The following is a 25,571-nucleotide window of genomic DNA, read 5'->3' on the forward strand; positions in this document are numbered from 1 at the left end:
AACGTTCTCGCTACAAAATTAATATATTCCAAACAAAAAATTTCAGCAATATTTTTTAATATGTCAAATTTTTATATTTATGATATTTTACAAAGACAACATTTTGCTGAGGCCAGGGCCGCCTTAAATTTTTTTCTTACGGACAAAATTTTAATGTTATTCTAAGTAAAAACAAAATTTTAAAGAATTTTTTTCTAAACAAATTTTAATGAAATATTTGTAAAGACAAAAGCGTAACATTCTCTAATGACAACACTTTAGCACGAGCCGGAACACCTCGAAATTATTTTTTAAAATCAAAATTTCTTTAAATTTTCTCTAAAGATAAAATTTTAATAAAATTTTTTCTAAAGACTAAATTTTAAGGGATTTTAAGGACTAAATTTCACCGAAAAGCTCTCTAAAGACAACCATACGTCGACATTATTTTTTAAAGCCAAAATTTCAATAAAATTTTGCATTTTGCGACACTACATTTTGTATAAATATTTTTAAAGTCTTCTTACTATGCTTATCTGTCCCACACAACTTCTTCCTAAAGACAAATTTCAATAAATATTTTTAAAGACAAAATCATAACCCGTTACGCCTGACCTCGATTCTGTTGCCGGATTTTGAAAAAAAAAAATTATATATTCATAATTTAGAAATTTTTTTTTTGCGTATATTATTTGGGCAATTTTTTAAATATTTCTGATTAAAAAACGTTAAAAACAAAAAAAAAAAAAAACTTAAAAACACATGGACATATTTAAAAATAATTGTAGGTAATTATACTTTTTTATGTTCGGCGAAACTAAATGTTCATAAATGTTTCTATTTTTTGTTAGAAGCCGTAAAAGGTGAGTCGTTGGAGTATGTGTAATTATTTGTTTGGAAAACTTACACATAAACAAAATTCCCAGTAACAAAAATTTAAATATTGTGCATCATTTTTTTCTGTCATCGAAGACAAACTTTGAGAACATTTGGAATATTGTCATTAACGAACATATGTGGGAAATGTCTTTTATATATTCGTTCACAGTATCGCCTAAAATATCATGCGTGACTGTCGCGACAACTATATCAACATCTCATCAACGATTTGAATAGGCTGTCTGTTATGTCTTCAACGATTTAACAAGGTCATGCACCCTTCATGTGTATTGTACTTCAAAAAAAGTACAATACACATGAAAATACATGCCGATTAGAGCTCGCTCAAGTCGTACTTGACGTACATTAGACAAGTCTTATGAGTATAGAGAGTGACAGCTCCTTTGACACGTCCTTTCGTGTAAAAGCAGCTTAAGTTCGGCCGCACTGAATCTTGGGAAGCATCCACTATGGATTCTACTAAAAGTTTAAACAAACTGAACATTGTTGAAAGGCATAGTTGTACTTTATATACCAAATATCTGCTACTTAATATAGGATCTATATACAAATCTAAACCGATATGGCGCATTTGAAATCCCAAATGACCGATATTAATAAAAAGTATCCGGGCAAAATTTTGAGCGGCTAGCTTTTCGTGTTCAACAGCTATTGCGATTTCCACAGATTGACGGACGGACGAAATGACGCGGCCAGGTTGACTAAGAAATCAAGAGCATCAATAATATACATACACATGTACTTTATGTGGTCACCGATCATTATTTCGTGCTGTTACAAACGGAATGACTGGATTAGTTTGTTTTATTTGATTTTGATGGAATTCTGTAATATTTATTAAGGATCTGACCAAAATTATGGCTACTACGACCATAAAAGATATATACTATTTCAAAATCTGAACCGATTTCTTGAAATAGCGCTTGACATTGGAAAAAGGGACTTGTGCATAAATTGAAAGTAACCAACAACAAACAAGTAAGATCGCACTTGTCGAGTTCAATGCGCGGTATCTCTTTTTAGGCAAACAAAGAATATTGAATAAGAACTGTTATGCTATTGGAGCTATATCAAGTTATAGTCCGATTCGGACCATAAATGAATGTTGAACATTGTAGAAGTCATTGTGTAACATTTCAGTTCATTCGGATAAGAATTGCGGCTTGTAGAAGCTCAAGAAGCAAAATCGGTAGATCGGTTTATATGGGAACTGTATCAAGCTATCGATCGATTCAGACCATATTAGACACGTATGTTGAAGGTCGTGTGAGAAGCCGTTGTACAAAACCTCTGCCAAATCGGATGAGAGGCTCAAGAAGTAAAGATCCAAGATCGGTTTATATGGCAGCTATACCAGATTATGAACCGATTTTAATCATACCTAACATTGGTATTGGAAGTGATACCAAAACACAACGTTCAAAATTTCAGTCAAATCGGACGAGATTTGCGCCCTCAAGAGGCTCAAGAAGTCAAAACCCTAGATCGGTTTATATGGCAGGTATATCAGGTTATTGACCGATTTGAACTATTCTTAGCTCAGTTGTTGAAAGTCATAACAAATCGGATAATAATTGCGTCCTCTAGAGGCTCAAAAAGTCAATACCCCAGATCGGTTTTTATGGCAGCTATATAAGGTTATAGACCGATTTGAACCATACTCAGCACAGCTATTGGAAGTCATACTAAAACACCTCATGCAAAATATCATTCAATAAAATCGGATAAGAATTGTGCCCTCTAGCGGCTCAAGAAGTCAAGATCCCAGATCGGTTTATATGGCAGCTATATCAAAACGTGGACCGATATAGCCCATTTACAATCCCAACCGACCTACACTAATAAGAAGTATTTTTGCAAGCGGCTAGCTTTACTCCTTCGAAAGTTAGCGTGTTTTCGACAGACAGACGGACGGACGGACAGACGGAAGGACATGGCTAGTTCGACTTAAAATGTCATGACGATCAAGAATATACAATACATACTTTAGGGGGTCTTTGACGAATATTTCGAGTAGTTACAAACAGAATGACGAAATTAGTATTCACCCATCCTATGGTGGAGGATATAATACTAGCTGTTCCTTGATTACAAGAAAACATAGACAGACGGATATAGCTAAATCGATCCGGGAAGTAATCCAATCTGTTTGCCTGCCAATCTTCTCCTTTATAGCGGTTCAAAAAAAAGCAAAAATTATAATATCCTGTATCAAAGTAGGATGTAGAGTATAAATAACAACTCTTGTCATTAAAAAGTTACAGTTTATATGGAAAATAGTTGGTGTGAATGTTTGGAACGGTTTATGTTCCCTTTAAATTATCCTTGTTGTCTATGCGTTCCAGATCATGTGTTTTTGGTTCGCTTTTGCCACAAGGATAACTACCAAATCAATGGGTGTCCAACTCATACGTACATATCGTGGGTGATTTTATTATTTTATTAATAAATTCTGCATTTGGATTTAAACGAAAAAGTAACAAGAACAAAGGCATTAAGCTCAGCCGGACCGAACTTTGGAAACCCACCACCTCGGATATATATGTAAACCCCATTTCGTTACAATCCGGTGAAAATTGGATAACTTAAACAGCCAAATTCGGCACGGCCATTGAGTGGTCTAATATATATGTCACTATTCAATTTTGTAGAATAAAATATTGGTCTTTTTGGCAGATATATCCAATTGTAAATCGATCTGATCCATATTAAGGTTCGATACCGTGAGGCTCAGAAAAACTCACTGTTTCAAATTTAAGCAAATTAAATCGGGTAATAAATAAAGCTTTTATGGGCTTCAGACCCTTTATCGCGTGATCGGTCTATATAGTAGCAATATCTAAATATAGTCCGATCTAAACCATATTTGGGTCAGTTGTCGGGCCTAAAATTACTAACTGTTATAAATTTCAGCAAAATCGAATGAAAAATAAAGTTTTTGTGGGCATTAGACCCTTAATCGGAAAATCGGTCTATATAGCAGCTAAATCCAAATATGGTCCGATTTGGCCTGTTCAAGAACTTAACCAGCGTGCGTCAAAAAGACGTATCTGTGCCAAATTTTAGCTCAATAACTCAATTTTTGAAGGCTCTAGAGTGATTACAAGAGACGGACGGACAGACACACGGACATCGTTAAATCTATTTAGAATTTTTCGACGATCTAAAATATATATACTTTGTAGGGTCGGAAATTGATATTTTGGAAAAAATTATTAACTTAAATCACCCACGGTTGCCAACTATTAAATAAGTTGGGCAACCATTGGTTTGGTAGTTATCCCTGTGGTAGATGCCAAACAAAAACACATCATCTTGAACATCAAAAAATTTTAAATCAGGAATTCGGTCTATAGAGAAGCTAGTCAATTCTTTTGAAAACGTGACATATTTTTATGCATACCCTTATCATTTGTTGCATTTAATGCTAAAGGTACTTCTACCGTTGCGATAAGATTTCTATGGCAATAATAACACAATCAAATTGATTTATATGCTGTTATGGCTCGTGATCACCGAGTTTATGGTAAACGGCTAGATAAGATCCCTGGGAAGCACTCGAAATATGAGTGGAGTTATAATTTTTTGAGTGAAAATATATGTTAAATGTTCCTTAATCAATGCAAATTGATATCATTTGAAAATTAGCGCAAAAATTTATTGAATACCTCTTTGTTCAGCCGTATAATTTTTAACAATTGGCTATTTTGGAGGTGGTGAGGCATCAAATTGAAAGTTAGTGAAGATTGCTCGGTAGTGAGACGGCAAATAAAATCACGCACGTAGTCATAAATACATAGAAATCAAGTCAGACTTAAATTTTACATACCTATTGAAATATCGAATAGAATTGTGGCTACTACAGCCTTAAAAGGTCATATCGGATGGAAGATAAAAAATCTGGACTTATTCTTATGAAATCTTATACACATACTGGAACATCAAATAAAACACCTCATACTGAATTTTATAAAGATCGGACTAAAATTGTGGCTACTATAGCATTTAGAGGTCAAATAAAACATCTTATGCAAAATGTTGTGGCTACTACTACCTTAAAAAGCCATATCGGATAAAAGTTACACATCTGAGCTTTATTTAAATCTGATCCAATTTTGTTCAAAATCAATAACTTACGTTTGTCCTTGGACCAAAAAGTCCAAATGGAAATTTCCATTAGGGAACTTAGACAAACTTCTCACATTCACTTCTCCGATTCAAGTTTAAGCTCAATGATAGGGGGCCTCCTTTTTATTGCCGAGCCCGAGCGGCTTTCCGCAGTGTGACAACTCTTTGGGGAGCAGTTTTTAAATAGCATGGTACCTCACAAATGTCGCCGGCATTAGGAAGAGAAAACCACCGCCGAAAATGTTTTCTGATGTTCTCGCCAGGATTCGAATCCAGTCATTCAGCGTCATTGGCGAACATACTTATCTATGCGTTACGATGGACTCCAAAATAGTGTTTGCGCAAAATGTCATGACAATCGGGTAACAAATGCGATCTGTACCTTGATCACTAGGCAGACGGACAAAGCCAAATCGAATCAAGTAGTAATTCTAAGTCGATCGGTATACTTACCAATGGGCTAGCTCTTCTCCTTCGTAAAGTTGGAAACAAATGCTCAATACCAATGTGGTGGTATACATATTTGGAATCAATGGAGAATGTTGAAACCCTCTTGTCCACTAATCTTGTTAAATTTTACGTCTTACCAGAGCCAATCCCATTAAGGGTAATAAAATCACCATTAGAAAATTCGTTGGCTTCAAAATACACTTTCATTGCAATTCAAGGCAGGACCAGAGGATATAGTGCAAGAGCGAATAAGCAAGTGAAAGCTGCCGATTTGAATAAGTACGACTGTCATTGTGGTCATCATTGTGGAATAGGGACGTACGGGTTCTATGATATATATATATATATCGGTACATGTTTTGATATATCTGCCATGTAAACCGATCTTGGATCTTGACTATAGTGGCTTGGATCTTGACTCTAGTGGCTCAAGACTAGAGGGCACAATTCTTATCCGATTTGGCAGAAATTTTGCACAACGTGTTTCAATACTGACTTCCAACAACTGTGCTAAGTATGCCTTAAATCGGCCAATAACCTGATATAGCTGCCATATAAACCGATCATGAATCTTGACTTATTGAGGCATTATAGGACGCAATTCTTATCCGATTTGTCTGAAATTTTGGATGGTGTGTTAAGTTATGACTTCTAACTACCGTGCCAAATATGAATCAAATCGATCCATAACCTGATGAAGCTGCAATATAAACCGATCTGGGATCTTGACTTCTTGAACTTTCAAAAGGTGTAATTATTACCCGACAACGGCTTCTCCCACGACCTTCTACATACTTGTCAAATATGGTCCGAATCGGTATATAACCTGATACAGCTCTGATATAAACCGATCTCTCTATTTAACTTCTTGAGCCCCTAAAGGAAGAAATTCTTACTCGAATTGGCTGAAATTTTACACAATGACTTCTACTATGGTTTCCAACATTCAATTCAATTATGATCCGAATCAGACTATAACTTGATATAGCTCCAATATTAAATCAATTATTTTCTATTATCCTTTGGTTTCCTACAAGGAGATATAGGGAAAAGAACTCGACAAATGCGATCTATGGTGGAGGGTATATAAGATTCGGCCCGGCCGATCTTAGCACGCCATTACTTATCAAAACATGGACCGATGTAAACACACACTACGTGCAAAATTTCAATAAAATCGGATAAGAATTGCGCCCTCTAGAGGCTCAAGAAGTCAAGACCCAAGATCGGTTTATATGGCAGCTATATCAAAACATGGACCGATATAGCCCATTTACAATACCAACCGACCTACACAAATAAAAAGTATTTGTGCAAAATTTCAAGCGGCTAGCTTTACTCCTTCGAAAGTTAGCGTGCTTTCGACAGACAGACGGACGGACATGGCTAGATCGACATAAAATGTCGCGACGATCAAGAATATATATATATATACTTTATGGGGTCCCAGACGAATATTTCGAGTAGTTACAAGCAGAATGACGAAATAAGTATACCCCCATAGTATGGTGGAGGGTATAAAAACGAAAATCCCTTATCGAGTTTTCGAGATATTACACTTGCAAACGTAGCAAAATTGGTCAACATTGAATCTCTTAAATTAAAAATCTGACATTTCCATTGGTACCATTTTTGAAGTCGTTGGAAAGTTTTTTATACCCTCCACCATAAGATGGGGGGTATACTAATTTCGTCATTCTGTTTGTAACTACTCGAAATATTCGTCTGAGACCCCATAAAGTATATATATTCTTGATCGTCGTGACATTTTATGTCGATCTAGCCATGTTCGTCCGTCTGTCCGTCCGTCCGTCTGTCCGTCCGTCCGTCTGTCCGTCCGTCCGTCTGTCTGTCGAAAGCACGCTAACTTTCGAAGGAGTAAAGGTAGCCGCTTGAAATTTTGCACAAATAATTCTTATTAGTGTAGGTCGGTTGGTATTGTAAATGGACCATATCGGTCCATGTTTTGATATAGCTGCCATATAAACCGATCTTGGGTCTTGATTTCTTGAGCCTCTAGAGTGCCAAATTCTAATTCGGTTTGAATGAAATTTTGCACAACGTGTTTTGTTATGATGTCCAACAACCGTGCCAAGTATGGTTCAAATCGGTCCATAACCTGATATAGCTGCCATATAAACCGACCTTGGGTCTTGACTTCTTGAGCCTCTAGAGTGCGCAATTCTTATCCGATTGAAATGAAATTTTGCACGACGTGTTTTCTTATTATATCCAACAACAGTGCCAAGTATGGTTCAAATCGGTCCATGACCTGATATAGCTACCATATAAACCGATCTTGGGTCATGACTTCTTGACCCTCTAGAGGGCGCAATTCTTATCCGATTGGAATGGAATTTCGCACGACGTGTTTTGTTATAATACCCAACAACTGTGCCAAGTATGGTTCAAATCGGTCCATAACCTGACATAGCTACCATATAAACCGATCTTGGGTCTTGACTTCTTGACCCTCTAGAGGGCACAATTCTTATCCGATTTGAATGAATTTTTGCACGAAGTATTTCGTTATGATATCCAACAACTGTGCCAAGTATGGTTCAAATCGGTTCATAACCTGATATAGCTGTCATATAAACAGATCTGGGGATTTGATTTCTTGAGCTTCTAGAGGGCGCAATTCCTATCCGATTTGGCTGAAATTTTGCATGACGTATTTTATTTTTACTTTCAACAACTGTGTCAAATAAGGTTCAAATCGGTTCATAACCTGATATAGCTGCCATATAAACCGATCTGGGATCTTGACTTCTTGACCCCTAGAGGTCGCAATTATTATCCGATATGCCTGAAATTTTGTACGATGGATCCTCTCATGACCATCAACAAACGTATTTATTATGGTCTGAATCGGTCTATAGCCCGTTACAGATCCCATATAAATCGTTCTCCCTATTTTACTTCGTGAGCCCCAATGGGCGCAATTCTTATACGAATTGGCTGAAATTTTACACAGGTCTCCAACATATAATTTAATTGTGGTCCGAACCGGACCATATCTTGATATCGTTTTAATAGCAGAGCAACTCTTTTCTTATATCCTTTTTTGCCTTAGAAGAGATGCCGGGAAAAGAACTCGACAAATGCGATCCATGGTGGAGGGTATATAAGATTCGGCCCGGCCGAACTTAGCACGCTTTTACTTGTTTTTAAGATAGTTTTTTTTTTTAAGTTTCGTAAGCGTACATGAAAATGTTGATTTTTGCCATCTATTTCCACCGTCCGAGCCACAGTGCGTCGTAGCCTTTTTGCTACCTACCATGATTGATTTCTTGAAAAAAGTGTACCAAATAGTAGTTTTACCGTTACTGGTCGGCCAAAATGTGATAGCTTTTCTGCAAAATTGATGTATATATGTTGTGTATATGTTGAGACTATTTACGTTGATGGCAGATGGTGGTACTTTGGGCAGGAGATCCTTCTATCCCAATGGCAGCGAATATCAACTTCATTGTGTCACTGATCTCCAAGTACATTGTTCCCATTACCGTGGGGATATAAATTACACTGACTCTATGAAATACGAGTTTGATGCCATTCAGTGCCTTAAGGCTGTAGCTGACGATTGTGAATCAAATTTCTTTCATGTTCTTATGGGTGCTCACTAAGCTGAAAATAATTCCATGTTCATGTTCACAGTGAGGCTCCATTCGCTGTAGGCCCTAAGATAAAATAAAATCAGTGTGGTTTGAGAGTTAATACCAATTACTTATTTTTATCCCCATGTACTGCCAGGTCAACTTTAGCTGACACTTCTTCGATCTTTTTAAACGCTGCAGTTACTGCCTTCAACGGCTTGGAAGTCGACTAAAGGATGGTAGGTGTCGATCTATTTCTCTTGGGTCAATTCCGTGGCTTATCGCAATTTGAATATCTGGTCTATTATGGATTTACTATACTAAAGCCGCATTTATAGGGCCCAATTATCGGGATGACTTTAGATTTTGATCTCCTACACAATACACTCGAAAGCACTTTGGGATGGGAAGGAGAGTTAATTCTCTGAAATTGGCATATATTTAGTCTTCTTTCTTGAGTACGGAACATTGCTCTCGTATTCGGAAGCCATATCCAAATCTGAACCGATTTTGGTGAGATTAGTAAAAACTCAATCATTAACAAATATCGTGAAGATCGGTCGATTGATCGCTGATTGATTCATATTTTACTTCATAGATGATTGTCCAATTATTTTTTTTAGAAAAATTTAATTTTTAAACTTAGCATCTTAACCCAAAAAAATTAAACATTTAAAGACGCTCCTTTTTGTAAGGATATTTTACGTCTTTAACTACGGTTCCTGTTGTCATGCCATAAGGTCCATTTCCTTACTTGCAATGATATTTTGATCTTCATTTTAGATTTTTTCATTTATTTACAAGGTGCAAAAAAAAAGGTGAAAAAAAATCCTAAATATGAAGGAAAATATTTTTCACCATAAGGAATGTTTGCTTAAAAAGTTGAAAAATTGATTATCTACAAATTTAGTTTACTAACTAAAGTTAGGTTAGGTTTAAGTGGCAGTCTGCTATCAGACTCAGATGTTTTCATCCATTGTGATACCACAGGAACAGAAGAAGGAAGATGCCTTCTAGTTCCTACCGTTGAACCATCCAGATCGCCTAACTTGTGAATGTTCACATCCGCTAAATAAAAAAAGTTCCCACAGAAATGAGTACCTAAAGTGGAACTCCTTCTGACTGCTATTGCGGGTGTGTGTGTCCCGCACTGTCCTGATGTCCTCACAGCTTCTGCTGGCAACCTTCAGACTGAAGGTTGCCAGCATGTCAGCATGTTTTCAGTTTAGACAGTGACCTGTCACGAAGTACACAATGACTGGTGCGTCTGTTCTAGCCAGATGTCCTCACAGCTTCTGCAAAAGCCGTTGCTGGCAACCTTCAGTGTGTCAGCATGTTTTCCGATTAGACAGTGACCTGTCATGACGTACACAATGACTGGTACGTCTGTTCTAGCCAGTGACAGCAAAGCGATGGACCTCTCTCAAAGTTATCTGTGGCAAATTTAAAGAAAATACAATCAAAAATTCAGAGAGACACTCAGACAGACTGACATGGTCAAATCTAATTGGGTAAGATTCTGAACTGGTCGATACACTTAACAATGCGTATCTTATCATTTAGGCGTTACAATCCGCTGTGTTTCATTTTAGTCGAGTCGAAGGACTATTTTAACTGAGAGCTACATCCAAAACTAAACCAATATGGTTGCGATTCCCAACGACATATATCAATAACCAGTAAGGAAAGGCAAAAGTCGGGCGTTGCCGACTATATAATACCCTACACCACCTAGTGCATGTAGTATGTAGAACTCATCTCGAAATCAAGTCAGACTTTAATTTGGATACAAATTGAAATAGCAATTTAGTACCTTGTAAGATATTCCTACCATAGGACAAAAGATTTGGATTTTTCCACATCTTTAAAAGGCCATATCGGATAAAAGATTATATAGGAGTTATATCGAAACCTGTGCCAATTTTAATGACACATAGTGGGACGTCAAAGCATCTCACCCCCTAGATTGTAGAGATGTGACCAAAATTGTGGATTTTACTGCCTTAAAAGATATATATATATATATATGGGAGCTATATCTAAATCTGAACCGAATTCTACGAAATATTTCAGATATATTAAGTGCAGTAACAAAACAGTTCGTGCCAAATTTTGTGCAGATCGGTTGAAAATTGAAGCTACTACGGCCATTTAAGTGCAAATAGAGCTATATCTAAATCTGAACCGATTTTTATGAAATTTTGCACATATATGGAGACGTCAAACAAAACACCCCATGCCAAATTTTGTAAAGATCGGTAAAAAATTGTGGCTTCTACAGCCTTAAACGGCCATATCGGATGAAAGATATATATGGAAGCTATATTTAAATCTGAACCGATTTTCATGAAATTTTTCACACATATTAGGACGTCTAATAAAATACCTAATGACAATTTTTGTGAAGATCGGACGAAAATTGTGGCTTCAACCGCCTAAAAATGTCATATCGGATGAAAGATATATATGGGAGCTATATCTAAATCTTAACCATTTTTTTTCAAAATCAATAGCATTTGTCCTTGGGCAAAAAAGTGACATGTGCAATATTTCGTGACAATCGAGCAACAAATAAAGGGTGATTTTTTTGAGGTTAGGATTTTCATGCATTAGTATTTGACAGATCACGTGGGATTTCAGACATGGTGTCAAAGAGAAAGATGCTCAGTATGCTTTGACATTTCATCATGAATAGACTTACTAACGAGCAACGCTTGCAAATCATTGAATTTTATTACCAAAATCAGTGTTCGGTTCGAAATGTGTTCATTCACCGTAACGTTGCGTCCAACAGCATCTTTGAAAAAATACGGTCCAATGATTCCACCAGCGTACAAACCACACCAAACAGTGCATTTTTCGGGATGCATGGGCAGTTCTTGAACGGCTTCTGGTTGCTCTTCACTCCAAATGCGGCAATTTTGCTTATTTACGTAGCCATTCAACCAGAAGTGAGCCTCATCGCTGAACAAAATTTGTCAAAATTTGAACACATTTCGAACCGAACACTGATTTTGGTAATAAAATTCAATGATTTGCAAGCGTTGCTCGTTAGTAAGTCTATTCATGATGAAATGTCAAAGCATACTGAGCATCTTTCTCTTTGACACCATGTCTGAAATCCCACGTGATCTGTCAAATACTAATGCATGAAAATCCTAACCTCAAAAAAATCACCCTTTACGACCAGCACTTTGATTAAAATAATACATGCACTCACAGACGCACGGACGGACACACAGTGGTGGTGCAGGGTATAAAAAGTAACTGTGTAAAATTTCAAAGAAAAATTTTATTCAAACAAACGACAATAGAAGATGTTTTTTAGGCATAAGGGCGGACAGACAGAGACACGGTCATACACATAAACGTACGTGGCTATATCGATTAAGAATGAAAGGTGGCCGCCTCCGATTTTAGGTATATAGTGTATAACATAGCAGACCATACTAAATCTGCCAGTCTGTCTGACTGTCCGTCAATATATGTTAATTTGTATACAAACTACAGGTCGCGATTTTCATTCGATCGTCTTCAAATTTAGCACATACATTTTCTTTGACATAGGGACAAAAAATATTGAAATTTTAAAAAATCGGTTCACATTTGGACCTAGCAATCGTCCGATTTTGAGAATTATTGCTGTAAAGTGCTCGTTTGTATCAGGCCAGATTTTGATATAGCTGCCATATAAAGGGTGATTTCTTAGAGCTATAGTAAAGTTTTTTTTTTTTTTTTTTTTTTGTTTTAACGCATAAAATTCAGAGAAATGCGTGAAATCATTATTTGAATCGATAATACGGTCCATATCATTTAGTGTTCGAAGATTATTTCATGCAAATGTTGACCGTGACTGCGCCTCAAATGGTCCATCCGCTTAATCTAATTCGGCATACTCTTCCCAACATTTCGACCGGTATCTCACGAATAATTGTTTCAATGTTATCTTTCAATGCGTCAATTGAAATTGGCTTGTCTGTATAGACATGAGCTTTAACATAGCCCCACAAAAAATAGTCTGAAGGCGTTACCGAAATCGCCTCCCAATAAGTCCATTGTTTTACGCGTGCTGTTTGGCATGTGCCAGCGTCTTGTTGAAACTACTTTTCATGCAAGTCAAACTCTTGCATTTTGGGCAAAAAAGTTTGGATATCATCTCACTGTAGCGCTCACCATTCACAGTTACGTTACGATTCGCATCCTCTTTGAAGAAGTACCGTTCAATGATGCCACCAGCCCATGAACCGCACCAAAGTGTGACTTTTTCTGAATGCATTGATAGCTCTTGCAATGCTTCTGGCTGATATTCACACCAAAATCGACAATTCTGCTTATTTACGTACCCATTTAGCCAAATTCGTCGTAAAATAGGAGAAGCACGCGATGAGCTTTCTTAACGGAACACGCATTTTGATAATAAAATCCAATAATTTGCAAGCGTTGTTCGTTTGTAAGACGATTTATGGTTAAATTATAAACTAAACTGAAAACGTTAGACGGTGAAACAAAAAACGAAAAGTGCGTGAGCTGTTTAAACCAGTGTTGCCAAAAAGATAATAGATTAATAATCAACCATTATGTATATCGCCCGATTTTCACTTATAGATCCACTGCAAGCGCATTTATTGACCAATCTTGCCAAAATTTTCCACAATACTTTCCTCGACGACTACCGCAATATCTATAGAGTTTGATCGAAATCCGTTCAGATTTAGATATATATGTTCGTCCGATTTTGAGAACTATTACAATAAAGTGCTCATTTGATAACCGATTTGGCAAGAAGGATAATCTTATAGGTCTAAGTATTACAGGCGACTTTCATAGAAATCGGTTCAGATTTAGATATAGCTGCCCTATATGTATTTCGCCCGATTTTCACTTTTTAGCATTTAATGACCAATTTTTCACAGCGACTACCACAATATCTATATATATATATGTTCGTCAGATTTTAGATAATTTGCAATAATGTTGTCATTTGTCCACCGTATTTATTCAGTTTGAACATATTTGCTCTAAATTTGATACGGGTTGTTTAATAACCCATCTGAAAACATCCGCCGAGGTTCATCAAAATTGGTTCAAAGTAAGATATAGTTCCCACTTTGTACTTATAGAGTTGGTGTAGGATATTATATCGTCGGCACCGCACGATTTTTGCATTTCCTTCCTGGTTTGGATTAAACCGTGAACTGTTTATTTTTGTCAGTCAAATGAAAACAACTTCAAATAATTTTTTTTCACAAACTTAGGATTTAACCACATGTCTCATAACTTGAACATTGTTACAAATAAACAATCAGATTTTGCTAACATGTTTAGGTTTTGTCATACGAAAATAACATATAGGTGTGATAGCAAAAATGGTGAATCGTATGTAAATTGACAATTGTGACAAACAATTGAGTCATAAGACAACTACATACCGTTCAATAGCGCCTGCATGCATGGATTGAGGAAGTACACAACCGAACAAAGGCATATACCGCTAACACTACACATATCAGCCACTGCTTGAACTAAAACACGTCCTGTGAACGAACCGTTCTCCTAGCCCTTGACCCTTTAAAGGCATTTGATACAGTCAATTACACCGAAAACTTTAATGACATCATCGAGTCTTATTTACCAAACAAGATGAAGAGGTAGATCGTGAATTATATATGCGGTTGTCAGTCCTACGCAGTTTAAACGGGGCATTCCTCAGGGGATATTCTTTTTCTTCTCCGGTTTAACCTCTAGTTCTCTAAGTTATTTCCTCCACCAACTGGTAAGAAAACAGTATCATTCGCGGACGATTGCTCTCTCCTGGTAAAGGGGAGATGTGTGAATGAATTAAACATATATTTCAAAGACCTAGCAAAACTTTTCAGGAGTCGCACACTAGGATAGAATCCAAAAAAAAACTAGTAAAAAATTGAAACGGATAGAGATAACTTTTGAAAATTTTAAATGGTTCGAGTTGAGGTGTTATCGAGATCATGTGCAAAGCTCTAGATGGTCTGGGCGTCTCTTGAAAGGGTCATAAAGCTGATCACCTCGGCGTTTTGAAAAAATGTTCGGGCTGCCAGATCTTCATTTGTGGTCCGATTTGCGAAATACTGTTTTTGCTGGATATTGCTCAAAAATCCCTATAAAAAGTCCGTTTGAGGAATACAATATCTCAACTGGTTTTGGGTCTATTCTTTTAGTTTTTATTTGTTGAATATTTGGCCGAAACTGCGAACGGCATGTGTGGTTCGATTTTCATTTTGATACATGATATGCAGCATTGGTGAATTTATAATGATTTTACAGCATTTTGCGTCAACATACGATAATTCAGTTAAAACTTATAAAGTTTGGAAGTCAACAAATGTGAAAAAAAACTGATTTTGTGTTTGCATTTATTAGTCTACAAATTTATTTTCATTGATTAGTCTTTGTTGAAAAAAGTTGCTCAAATACCTTTATTTTTTTTTTTTTTTTTGTAAAGAGGATGCTATATGTACTTCAATATAGGCAATTAAAAGAAACAGTAAGGAAAGGCAAAAGTCGGGCGGAGCCGACTATATAATACCCTACACCACCGATTCTATGTACATACTGCTTTAAATACATGAAACCTATGTTGAAATCTGGTCAGACTTTAATTTTGCATACCTATATATCGGAGATATATCTAAATCTCGACAGGCACGTACTCAAGTTAAATTTTATAAAGATCGAACCAAAATTGTGGCGATGAAAGATATATGGAAGCTTTATCTAAATCTGAACAAATTGAACAAAATTGCACACGTATTAAGATGCCAAATAAAATATTTCAGGCAAACTTGTGTAAAGATCGGGCCAAAACTGTGGCTTTTAAAGTTTTAAAAGGCCATATTGACTAAAAGATATATATGGGAGCTATATCTAAATCTGACCCGATTTTAATGAAAATTTGCAATCGTGTTGGAACGTGCAGTAAAACATTTTTTGCTAAGATCGGACCAAAATTGTAATTTCTACAGTCTTAAAAGGTCATATCAGCAGAAAGGTATATATCGAAGCTACATATGAATCTGATCCGATTTTAATTAAATTTTTTCCAGGTATTTAGATATCAAATTAAACATCTCTTGTTAAATTTTGTAAAGATCGGACTAAAATTGTAGCGTCTACAACCTTAAAGGCCATATCGGCTTAAATATGTATATGGAAGCTATATCTAAATCTGATCCGATTTTGATGAAATTTTGCACAAGTATTGGAACGTCAAATAAAACATCTCGTGATAAATCTTGTAAGAATCGGACCAAAATTGTGGCTTTTACTGCCTTAAAAGTCAATATCGGATGAAAAATATATACGGGAGCTATATCTAAATCTGATCCGATTCTAATCTTCGTATCAAAATTGGTAAAGATCGGAACAAAATTGTGACTTCTATAGCCTTAATAAGTCAAATCGGAGGAAAGATATATATGGGAGCTACATCTAAATCTGACCCAATTTTGATCAAATTGTGCACACGTCTTAATACGTCACACAAAGTCTCATGATAATTTTTTAAAGGATCGAACCAAAATTGTGGATACTAAAGACTTAATAGGCCACACCGGATGAAAGATATATATGGCAGCTATATCTAAATGTAAACCGATTTTAACGAAATTTTGTTTTTGGAAATATTTTATTAACATCTGATCTCTATGTAGAATTGCGACGATAATCCGTACGTATTTTAGGAATCATAGAGGAAATAGTATAGTGCATAGGCTCTAGAAGTGATATAAATTGGAGCTACATCTGAACTACTGATCAGAAAAGTATTAAGGGAAATTTTCGTGCCTATTATCGTACGAACATATATGTGGAAGCTATATAGGCTTCATATCTTGGCTATACAAATGCATCACTTATGAACCCATAGCAGCTATATCGAAATATGTTCCGATTAAGCCAAACTAAAGGGTGATTTTTAGCTATTATCTCTCAAAATGCGTACTCGGTTATGAAAGTTCATCGCGCGCTTCTTCCATTGAGCGACAAAGCTCGTTTTTTGGCTCAATGGGTACATAAATAAGCAGAATTGTCGATTTTGGGAGTGAAGATCAGTCAGTAGCATTGCAAGAGCTACCAATGCATACAGAAAAAGTCACAGTTTGGTGCGGTTTATGGCTGGTGGCATCATTGGACCGTACTTCTTCAATGATGATGCGAATCGGAACATAACTGTGAATGGCGAGCGCTACCGTGAGATGTTATCCAACTGTTTTTTTCCCAAATGCTAGAGCTTGACTTGCATGACATGTGGTTTCAACAAGACGGCGTCACATGCCACACAGCTCTCGTAACAATGGACTAATTGAGAGGCGAGTTCGGTAAACATTTTATTTCACGTTCGAGACCGGTCAATTGGCCGTGTAGATCGTGCGATTAAACGCCTTAAGAAAAATTTTTTTGGGGCTATGTTAAAGCTCATGTCGAAAGAGACAAGCCCGCTTCAATTGACGTATTGGAAGATAACATTAAAGACTTTATTCGTGATACACCGGCCCAAATGTATTTGCATGAAATAATCTTCAAACATGTAATTATATGAAACGTTTTTTCGATTTAAATAAAGATTTCATACATTTTTCTGAATTTTTTGTTTTTTTTTTTTTGAAAAACTTTTTAATAACTCTTAAAAAATCACCCAATATATCCAAATCAAAATCGATCTGAATCATATATGGCACATATATCGAAAATCCTAACATGGGTCCCCGTGCCAAATTTTAGTGAAATCGGATAGTAAATGCGTCTTTTATGGGCCCAAGACCTTAATTCGGGAGATCGGTCTATATTGTAGCTACAATACATCCAAATATAGTCCGATCTTGACCATACTCGGTATGAATGTCGAGTAGCCTAACCCAAGGCATTATTTAAAATTTCGGCGAAATCAGAGAATAAATGTGGCTTTAATGGGCCCTAAACCTTAAATCGGTAGATCGGTCTATATGGGGGCTACATCAAAATTTAGTCCGATATAGCCCACCTTCGAACTTAACCTCCTATGACAACAAAGAATCTGTGCAAAGTTTCAGATAATTTTCTCCATTTTTAAAGCCTGAAGCGTGATTTCAACAGACAGACGGACAGGCAGACATGGCTAAATCGTCTTAAATTTTTACGACAATCAAGAATATATGTAAAGGGTGATTTTTTTGAGGTTAGGATTTTCATGCATTAGTATTTGACAGATCACGTGGGATTTCAGACATGGTGTCAAAGAGAAAGATGCTCAGTATGCTTTGACATTTCATCATGAATAGACTTACTAACGAGCAACGCTTGCAAATCATTGAATTTTATTACCAAAATCAGTGTTCGGTTCGAAATGTGTTCAAATTTTGACAAATTTTGTTCAGCGATGAGGCTCACTTCTGGTTGAATGGCTACGTAAATAAGCAAAATTGCCGCATTTGGAGTGAAGAGCAACCAGAAGCCGTTCAAGAACTGCCCATGCATCCCGAAAAATGCACTGTTTGGTGTGGTTTGTACGCTGGTGGAATCATTGGACCGTATTTTTTCAAAGATGCTGTTGGACGCAACGTTACGGTGAATGAACACATTTCGAACCGAACACTGATTTTGGTAATAAAATTCAATGATTTGCAAGCGTTGCTCGTTAGTAAGTCTATTCATGATGAAATGTCAAAGCATACTGAGCATCTTTCTCTTTGACACCATGTCTGAAATCCCACGTGATCTGTCAAATACTAATGCATGAAAATCCTAACCTCAAAAAAATCACCCTTTACTTTATGGAGACGGAAATAAATATATCGATGGGTTGCAAACAGAATGACAAAAAATATACCCCATCTTTCGGTGGTGGGCATAAACAAATAAATTAATGGCGATAAGACTACTACCACTTTCTTCGCTATGTGGCGATAAAATATTACGATTTTTTTTATAGAAGCGTAGTGGATTTGGACATAAAAAGATTTTTTTTAATAAAAAAAAAATTAAAATAATTAAAGTGCACAGAGTCGACACCGAAGTCTGAGTTGAGTCAAAATTGCTCGACTCCCTGTTTCCAACTCACTGAGCAAGAACCCACTTCGAGACATGTCAGGACTAGTATCTGGATCTTAAGAGACGTGATCCACTTACAATATGCTAATACAGAATGGGTTTGAAAGATATTCATAAGGTAAGTTTCTGGCTTGGGAAACACCAAGTGTTCCCAGATGCAATCTGACTTTTCTATTAGAAACTTGACATTTTCGTCGTACTCACAACGTTTTGACATGAAAAAAATAAATTGACGAAACAAAAAAAAAAAATGGAATTTTCGTGCGATAATTTTTCACAACTATCGACGTGGATTATCGCGACAGCAGTGCATCGATGAACTTAAATCTTTGTATGGCGTTGAGGATCTATGCGTATGAGCCCGAAAGAAAACAATAATCGACTATGTGGGTCTTCAAAGGCGAGCCAAATTCAACGAAAGTTGTTCGTGGAAGAAGCACTTTGAAGCAAATAGTCGCCTGTTTCTTCCGTAAAACTGGTCATGTGGCTATTGCTCCTCTTAAGCAACGTAGGACAGTCAACTCTGGGTAGTACACTACAATCTGATTGCCTGAATTCATGGGAGAAACTCGAATAAAGAACAACAGAAGACGAATCAATGTTCACATTGCATTTTCACTGTTAGGCCAGAAATTTTCACTATGTGACGGCCCACGCATATGGTCCTTAGTGGACGTTCACTACCAATTGCATATAATGAAAAGACCAATAACCTAGAAAAAGCAGAGATACTCTAGCCCAATTAAGATTCCAATGGTGTATTAAACTAAAAGCCTGTTTGTCGATGTCAAACGGTTGCTTTTCGTTCGTTTGCTCTTCTTCCGACCTATATTCTTCTATATAGACGGTTTTTATGCCGACCACCGAAGGATGCGGGTATATTCATTTTGTCATTCCGTTTGCAACACATTGAAATATCCTAATAAAGTATATAAGGGTCGGCGCTGATCAATATCTTCTTGATCAAAGATGATCTAGACATGTCCGTCCGTCTGTCTGTTGAAATCACGCTTCAGTCTTTAAAAATAGAGATATTGAGCTGAAACTTTGCACAGATTATTTTTTTGTCCATAAGCAGGTTAAGTTTAAAGATGGGTTATATCGGACTATATCTTGATATAGCCCCCATATAGACCGATCCGCCGATTTAGGGTCTTAGGCCCATAAAAGCCGACATTTATTATCCGATTTTGCTGAAATTTGGGACAGCTAGTTGTATTAGGCCCTTCGACGTTCTTCGTTAATTTGGCTCAGATCGGTCTAGATTTGATTAAAGCTGCCATATAGACCGATCCTCCTATTTAGGGTCTTAGGCCCATAAAAGCCACATTTTTATCCGATTTTGCTAAAATTTGGGACAGTCAGTTGTGTTAGGCCCCTCGACATCCTTCGTCAATTTGGCCCAGATCGGTCCAGATTTGGATATAGCTGCCATATAGGCCGATCGTCCGATTTAGGGTCTAAGGCCCATAAAAACCATATTTATTGTCCGATTGTGCAGACATTTGGGACAGTGAGATGACTTAGACCCTTCGACATCTTTCTTCAATTTGACCCAGATCGGTTCAGATTTGGATATGGCTGCCATATAGACCGATCTATTGATTTAATGTTTTGGGCCCATAAAAGGGGCATTTATTGTCCGATGTCGCTGAAATTTGGGACAGTGAGGTGTGTTAGGCTCTTCGACATCCTTCTTCAATTTGGCTCAGATCAGTCCAGATTTGGATTTAGCTGCCATACAACCCGATCTATTGATTTAATGTTTTGGACCCATAAAAGGTGCATTTATGGTCAGATGTCGCCGAAATTTTGGATAGAGAGTTAAGTTAAGCATTTCCACATTTTTCTGCAATTTGGCCTAGATCGGTACAGATTTGGATATAGCTGCCATATAGACCGATATCTCGATTTAAGGTCTTTGCCACAAAAAAGGTGCATTTATAATCCGATTTTACTGAAATTTGACACAGTGACTTATGTTAGGCTTTTCGACACCGATCTGAACCATATACGACACAGAGTATATGGTTCAGATTGGTTTATATTTAGATATAGCTAATTAAAAGACCAATATTTTGTTATACACAATTGAACAATGACTTGTACTTTTTAGTATTTGGTCCAAATCGAAATATATTTCGTTATAACTGCTATGACATAAGGTATGCAATTATCAGCGGATTTTGATGAAAGGTGGTTTGCATATAGACCTGAGGTGGTGGGTATCCAAAGTTCAGCCCGGCTTAACTCTTTTGGCTCGAATTGCAGCTTAAACAAACTCTTGAATGACGCGAAAAATTCGTATCGAGATAGAAAAACAGTCTTTAAATAAATTGCATCAATTCAGATTCCTGAAGCAGAATCAGAAGACTGTAGTCGGATCATAATAATCTTAGAATGAATACATTAGTATACTTACAGTAGATATAATAATAACAACAACAACCGGTTTCGACAGCACTTCGTTTGCTAGGACTTTCAACAATAATGGTCCAAATCAGTCCTTAAACTGATATAACTTCCAAATAAACTGATTTTCCGATATGAACTTTTGAGCTTCCAGATGGTGCAATTACTATTCGATATGTCTTCCATTTCGCACGTGCTGTTTTGTTAGGACTTTTAACATATTAACTAAGAACGGTCTAAAACAGTCCATAGACTGATAAAGCTCCCATCTAACCGTTCTTCCAATTTGACTTCTTCAGTCCCTAAAAGGTTCAACTACAATGTTATCCGATTTGGCTGATATTTTGGAAGTGGTTTCTTTTTATGACTTCTAAAAAACGGAATTGAAAAATCAAAGAACTATCCATGGTGGATGACCGGCTGAACTTAACGAATTTTATTTGTTAAAATCTAAAGCATGTCAAACAAACAGACATGCAGATTAATTGTCTCAAATTTTTACGAATATCACAATTTATTTATAATATAGGATCGGTGAATAATATTTTAATGCACTGCACACGGAACAACAAAATAATTACACCCCCATAATGTGGTGGTGGATATAATAAAAGATAAGAAATGCCTTTATTCGCAGCGAATTGCATTCACAAATATTCCAATTTGTAACATGCAGTTTAATGAGTAGCTAGAGCCGAAAGCAAGTTGCGCCAGTTCCCGGTGCCGGGTATAGCAATATACGATAAAGTACATGTCAGTCAGTCTAAGGTAATTAAATTGATTAAAGTGTCATCAGTTACTATACACGTTTTGCTAAAGCAAAGTGCACTACCTAGAAATATAATAAAAACAGTCTTAGATGCGTACCGCGGAATTCGGCATTGCACAAAATGTATTTCTTGTGGCTTTTAGTCATCGCTATTATTATAACCGGTAAGAGGATTCAAAATAGTGGCTTCCTCATTAAATGCTCATTGCTTTATAGTTTCGGCTAATCCACCATTCGATGAAATTGAGGATCAGATTCATGGAGAAAATGGTTGGTATGTACCCAACTCAAATGGTACCTTTTTGTGGCAGGCACTAGATGTTGCGGAAAAATTGTTGGAGACCCTACGCATGGAAAATGACAACAATAGGACAAGTTTTGTCGATGTTCCTGTATCATTTTACTTGTACACAAGAGGTAACAAGCGCAAAGGCAACCAACTCAAGGCATTGCCTACTGAACCATCTCTGGGGGCTTTCTCATCGGGTGCTGCCACAAAGCGCACCTTCGTTCTTATACATGGCTGGACAAATAGTTACGAAACGGAAACAGTGGTTGAGATACGAAATGCCGCTTTACAGGCTTTTGATTGCAATGTCATTGTTGTTGATTGGCCCAGAGCCCGTTCGGACTATATATCCGCTGTTGTTGCCATCCCCAGAACAGGGGCCAGAATTGCTGAAATGATTGATTTTCTCAACGAATGCTGTGGGTTGTCCTTTGACACATTAACCGTGGTTGGCCATAGTTTGGGAGCTCATGTTGCTGGTCATACTGGTAAAAATGTTAAGAAAGGAAGGGTGCACACAGTCATTGGACTGGATCCTGCTTTGCCATTATTCTCTTTCTTAACTCCTTCGAATCGTTTAGCAGCCACGGATGGTGACTATGTCCAAGCTATTCATACCAATGCAGGAGTGCTAGGTTTCTTGAAGCCCATCGTTCAGGGAGATTTCTATGCGAATGGTGGAAAATCCCAGCCGGGCTGTGGCTCGGACTATGATGGCAGTTGCTCTCATCGCCGCGTGACCACCTACTACGCGGAGGCACTAACATTGAACAACTTTGGTGCGATCGAATGCAAAAACTACCTAGAGGCCCTCGCACATAACTGTGGCTATGAATTTTCCTCAACTCGCATGGGCGGTATTAACCCTACGGATGAGTCTGAGGGCTCATATTTTGTACCAGTCCGGTCCTCAACCCCATTTGGCATAATATACGAGAATTTTATTGCAAAAGTAATTAAATTGTAATCTCTTTTAATTATCTGTATGTATGTGAATAAATTGTACCTATTGTTTATTATAAGTCATACTATTGCGTGTTAGTTATAGTTAAAAAGGCAAACAAGTAAAAACGCGTTAAGTTCGACAAGGCCGTATCCTCCACCAAGGATCGCATGAATGACTTTTGCAAATATATAAGAGAATAATCACAATATGGAACGATATGGTCCATACTTGGCATGGCTGTTAGATGTCACAAAAAAATATAAGTGCGCCCTCTAGAGTCTCAAGAAGTAAATATCTGAGATCGGTTACTATGGCAGCTATATCAAAACCTAGACCGATGTGGGCCATTTGTAATCCCAACAGACCTACACAAATAAACAATATTTATGCAAAATTTTAGGCTTTCGACAGACGGGCGGACGGACATGCCGAGATCTTCGAAAAATGTCATGTGAAACAATAGTTAAGGTCTAATGAACAAGAATATAAGCCTTACCTCCTTTCTACTCAAAACCATGGGACGTATTGTGGACACCATGATAAAGAGTAGGACTTCCAGCGAACTGCTCAAATATAAACAGCATACCTATATCAAAGGACGGTCGGTGGAGAATGCCCTGCACGAGGTTGTGCATAAAATAGAAGAATCCTTCGATGCCAAAACGTACACCCTGGCGGTACGCATTGACATCGAAAGGGCTTTTAATAATGTGCGCACCGACACACTGATCCAATCCTTAAACCAGTAGCGGGTGGACCTGGTCCTCAGAGACTGGATAAACCATATGCTAAGGACAAATTGTGTGTCCCATGACATAAATATAAGGGAGAAAGTGGCACAAGGAAAGCCACAGGAGGCCATTTTATCGCCACTGCTATGGGTGACCACCATAAATGACCTATTACGGATGCTAGGTTTAAGTGGCAGTCAGCCATCAAACTCACTTAGACGTTTTAGTCCTTTGTGATATCACAGGAACAGAAGAAGGAAGATGCCTTCTAGTTCCTTCCGTTGAACCATCCAGATCGCTTTAAAAATTCCAACAACTTGCGAACGTTCACATCAGCTTAAGCAAACAAGTTCTCAAAGAGTCAAAGGCTTGAAAGCGGCATCTCTGAATCGTGTGCCATATATCGGATAGCCAGCCAGTAATGAGACTTATTTACTTAGCGACGGAAGAAGAAAAACGTTTAGACTACTCTTTGCAAGAATGTAGTTTTGGTGTCTCCCATTCCCCGTACCCTTGAGTAGTTTAAATAATAAGAACCACATCAAATCCCCCTGCCATCAGGAAGACCTTTAGTGCCGCAGAAATCGGACCATAGTCAGGATTCAGAACTTCCATTACTGTTTTGTTAGCCTCTTCTTCTGATTCCGCTAGGAGTTCATCCAAGATTCGTTCGATCTTGTCATGATGAGCTTCCGTATGCATCCAGGGGCAGGTGAGAAAGCAGTGGAACCACTCTTCCTCAGGACACTGGATGTCTGCTTTGTGGACGATTCCTCCTTAGATGTTTCACTAACTGCTGCTGTCGAAGTACTTTTTGAGTTCCGTGCTTCCAACCGGATGACCAACACACAGGGCATGTTGGGTCAGGTTTCAATGCCTTCCCCTCCTGTCTCGATCGTGGCAGGGTCATTTTCAGTCTCCTGCAATCCGCCAGACATTAGCGATATGGTCGATAGTTCTTCAAGCAAGTGTTCAACAACAACTGCCGAGTCGCGTCCTGATTCCCCAAACCCACCTCTTCTATAGACCTTCAGTTTCACCTTTTTGAATCCGTAGGATACAACTGCTTCAGACTTGTTGGCTGTTTGCAGGTCTTAATACAAATACTGCATGTCTCCGGTCACCATCACCCTCATCCCATCTACCAATCTTCCAGTCGGTGATTAAAAGATTGGGATTAAAGTCTCTTAGACTTCCAATTCACTCACTAAGAGACTCCAAATCAGACTCGTGGGCCGATAAGGATAATATTGAAAGGAATAGAGTACAAATCTGGTTACAATATTTGGAGTAAAATACTATAAAGGGA

The 25,571-nt window shown here is 37.4% G+C and overlaps 2 protein-coding genes across 6 annotated transcripts in view; both read left to right on the top strand.

Moving 5' to 3' along the window:
• The window catches only part of LOC106093483 (RYamide receptor), an 814,074-nt gene that overhangs the window by 247,905 nt on the left and 540,598 nt on the right, over positions 1-25,571 (top strand). The window lies entirely within an intron of this gene.
• On the top strand, positions 22,233-23,613 carry LOC106086759 (phospholipase A1-like). Its single transcript, XM_013251558.1, has 3 exons — positions 22,233-22,295; positions 22,364-22,460; positions 22,513-23,613. Exons 2-3 carry the CDS (start codon positions 22,418-22,420, stop codon positions 23,550-23,552), a joined length of 1,083 nt encoding a protein of 360 aa, XP_013107012.1. The 5' UTR covers positions 22,233-22,295; positions 22,364-22,417; the 3' UTR covers positions 23,553-23,613.

This window comes from Stomoxys calcitrans, chromosome 2 (assembly GCF_963082655.1).
Source record: "Stomoxys calcitrans chromosome 2, idStoCalc2.1, whole genome shotgun sequence".
Taxonomy (NCBI): domain Eukaryota; kingdom Metazoa; phylum Arthropoda; class Insecta; order Diptera; family Muscidae; genus Stomoxys; species Stomoxys calcitrans.